The sequence below is a fragment of the Anopheles merus genome, chromosome 2R, assembly GCF_017562075.2.
Source record: "Anopheles merus strain MAF chromosome 2R, AmerM5.1, whole genome shotgun sequence".
In the NCBI taxonomy this organism is placed as follows: domain Eukaryota; kingdom Metazoa; phylum Arthropoda; class Insecta; order Diptera; family Culicidae; genus Anopheles; species Anopheles merus.
In genome coordinates this window covers 37,713,863-37,716,956 of record NC_054082.1, presented here as the reverse complement: position 1 = coordinate 37,716,956, position 3,094 = coordinate 37,713,863, and the positions used below count along the sequence as shown (strand labels likewise).

Here is a 3,094-nt window from a genome sequence, read left to right as displayed (position 1 = left end):
GCTGTAAAGCGTTACATAGCGTTACGATAAAAAAACGCACAATGGGTACGCCTCATGAAAACCATAATCAAATTCTTATATTCTAATTCGTATATTCTTTAAATTATTATACTTATAAAGGAGAAATATTAAGATTTATAGAGAACCACATTTAATCATTTTGAAAGTAAATTAAAAAACAGTCTATTATTTAGGAAAAAATATTATGCTAAAGGACAATCAGTATACGTTAAAACTTTATTATTGCAAAAATGTATATCTCTTTAAACAAATGTTATCCTCACATGTTCAGGCATTGATCACATTTTTAATCTTTATAACCAAAACATATCCAAAACATATAAATATACATACGTATTAGTTCGTATTGTTTCGTAACGTAAATTTTATACGTACATACAAATATACATTTACATTATTTTTTTTTATTATTTTGATGTCGTAGTTTTTAGGTTATGTCATATTACAACAACATAAAATTGAAATAACAACATAAATTGTGCATTTGTTAGCGGTGAACAAACCTGGCACCCATATTCAACCATATGGGCACCCATATTCCATAATGTAAAATATAATTAAATAAATAAATCAATACATATTTTCAGCATACATTTGTACATTTTGATAGTTTTGTTTATTTTATTGTTTATTTTGTTTATTTGATTTTGTTTATTGATTTTGATTATTTTGTTTCAAATATTGCTTTCTTTCACTACTATTTACCAAACCATTGGCACATTGTACTTACCAAAACTTTTTGCTCTATGCAATTCAAAAGTACAAAATAAAGAAGAGTATGATAAATAAAAAATTGCGGTTGTAGCGCCGGATAAGTAAGTAAGTAAGTATGATAAATAAAAACCATAATTTATGCATTATCTTATCAGAGTTTCGCTTTGATAGATTTTCGTCGATTTGTTTATTATTATTTCCTCATTCAATAAATAACGTTTCGCATTAGGAGACAATAAATAGGTCGCAAGGATGGGAAAGGAAACGAAAAGGGCTTAAGCTATGAACCCTCCCACATGCCAACTAGCGTTAACAGAATTTACTCAAATTTTGTGCACCCTTCGTCAACAACCATCGCCACAGTTCCTCCGATAGTAACTGATTGGAATACGGTCGTCCAATCACGGGATAGTGGCGATGGACCATTGGACGGTACCGCTGTTCGTTCGAAACCTTCCAAGTAAGGTTGTTTCACTTTTTGAGTCGCTGTTGACTAAGAAGAAAGAAAAAAAATGGCTCGAAGTATGACTCCCGGTGGGGAGACTATCCTACGTTTGCGTCTTCGCTTTGGTGTACGGGTCTACGTGACTGGTGCGAGGCGGTGCGCTTTCTAGTAAGCGTGCGCTGCATTCGACGACGACGAAGACGACGATGAAGCTCCGGACGAGGGAGAGGAGGAAGAGGAAGAGCTACCGGAACCAACGGCCGAGGAGCTGCTGGATCCAGCGTTGTACGCCGTGTACGAGCTGGAACCGCTCGAGCTGGGATAGTACGAGCTGTAGGCGAGGTTGTGCGACGAACCGGAAGTCGACGGCTCCCAGTGGCGCGAGTACGGGCCGGAGGAGGAGTCCCAGGACGATGGTTCGTAGCTGGAGGCCGGCGTAGAGGTAGCAGGCACCGGTGCACCATACTCAGCAGCCGGAGCCTGGGGCATCATCATGGGCATCATCGACATGGGCATGCCCAGGCCGGACTTCTTCACCAGCTGGGCAATCAGGAAGCCGAGCACCATCGTGATCGCCAGCTTGGACAGGATGAGCGCCTTCATCGCCTTCAGTCCGATCAGCCCGAGGAAGATCGGCATCAGCGCCTTCATCTTCAGCTTCAGCAGCAGCAACACTGGAAGCAGTAGTTTCTTCTTCAGTAAGTGACCACGGGCCGCTTCTGTTGGAGCGAGAGACACACCGAACAAACGGACGGGATCGGAGTGTATGGGGAGGGGGGGCATTGGGTTAGTACCGTATCCGAGTGTAGGCGAGGTGTAAAATGTATGTGCGTGTGTGTGTCTGCATTAGCGTAATACTCACCGGTAGCGAGACCCGCCGGCACCACGTCAATGTCCAGACCCTTATCGGCGCGGTAGCTGACGACGGTATCTTCCGGCAGCTGAACGCGGAACTCGTGGGTGGCCAGCACACGTCCGACGCGGTCGAAGATCACCTCATCCACATTACGCTCCTCGAAGGCGCGTGCCTCCTCCTCGCGCAGTCCCAGCATACCGTCCAGGTAGAGCAGCACCTTGCCCTTCAGGCAGCCCATGGCCGAAGCACCGTCGAAGCACTCGTTCACGATCGACGACAGCAGCTCCTCGCTGGACGCGATCCTTGGTCGCTCCTCCTCGACCAGATTGGACGCGATCGAGGCACCGGAGGCGACACCCGCAACCAGCGCCACCACAGCCACCAACACCAGCGAACGGGTTCGAGTCGGCATCATTTTGGCTAAACGAAAGAAGCGCAAGGATTCAACCCGCGATTAGGATAACTAACGCACTGCACGCACGCACACGCTCTCACACTCACTCACACAGACACTGTTTCGTGCTCTCTCACACACACACACTCTCTCTCTCTTTGTCGCTCGACACTCAGTGTCCTGGGTGCGGTGCGGTGGTATGTTGATTAAGCAAATGACGGAAGGCTAATGATAGGGTATTTGGAACGACACCACTGTTTTATACACCCGCCGACGCGCAGACGAGACTTTCCAACGACCCCCTGGTTCGGTCGCGCTGCTCCGCTGGTGGTTCGGCTTGCTGGCGTGTGGATCGACCGGGTTGGCACGTCGAATGCGGCCGCACTACGGTACAGCGCGTCACCAAATAAGCAAACTGGCGAGCTTTGGCCGTTTTTGGTCGCGCAACACCCAATCGACCAAGCGTTCGATACGGCTACGTACGATCGTCACCACATACGTACACCCTTGGGTGGAGTACGGTGCGAGTGAGATGCAATCGAAGCACAAAAAGCAAAATACAGCAACAAAAAGCGGGCCAGCATTACACCCACCCTAAGATGTGGCTAGTGGGATTTCGATTTTCAGCCAATGCTCCATTTCGTCGATTTGGTGCTGTGGGGCC

General features: G+C 46.8%; 1 protein-coding gene across 3 annotated transcripts; it reads right to left on the bottom strand.

The window, feature by feature from the left end:
- Positions 1 to 876: 876 nt before the first annotated feature.
- LOC121588839 lies at positions 877 to 2,749 on the bottom strand. 3 transcript variants are annotated; one of them, XM_041907248.1, is made up of 3 exons: positions 2,538 to 2,749; positions 2,043 to 2,456; positions 877 to 1,899 (listed from the first exon to the last, which is right to left on the bottom strand). In XM_041907248.1, the coding sequence occupies exons 2-3, from the start codon at positions 2,449 to 2,451 to the stop codon at positions 1,346 to 1,348; spliced, it is 963 nt and encodes a 320-aa protein (XP_041763182.1). In that variant the 5' UTR covers positions 2,452 to 2,456; positions 2,538 to 2,749; the 3' UTR covers positions 877 to 1,345. The 3 variants fall into 3 exon arrangements, with proteins under 3 accessions (XP_041763182.1, XP_041763183.1, XP_041763184.1); XM_041907249.1 differs by having other exon boundaries at positions 2,542 to 2,749; XM_041907250.1 differs by having other exon boundaries at positions 877 to 1,854; positions 2,043 to 2,747.
- Positions 2,750 to 3,094: the final 345 nt, after the last annotated feature.

Excerpts from the sequence above, each read along its gene's own strand:
- LOC121588839 (XM_041907248.1), bottom strand. The coding sequence starts at position 2,451 with ATGATGCCGACTCGAACCCGTTCGCTGGTGTTGGTGGCTGTGGTGGCG. Across the intron at positions 1,900-2,042 it reads GCCGGCGGGTCTCGCTACCG|AAGCGGCCCGTGGTCACTTA; the intron begins GTGAGTATTACG and ends TCGCTCCAACAG.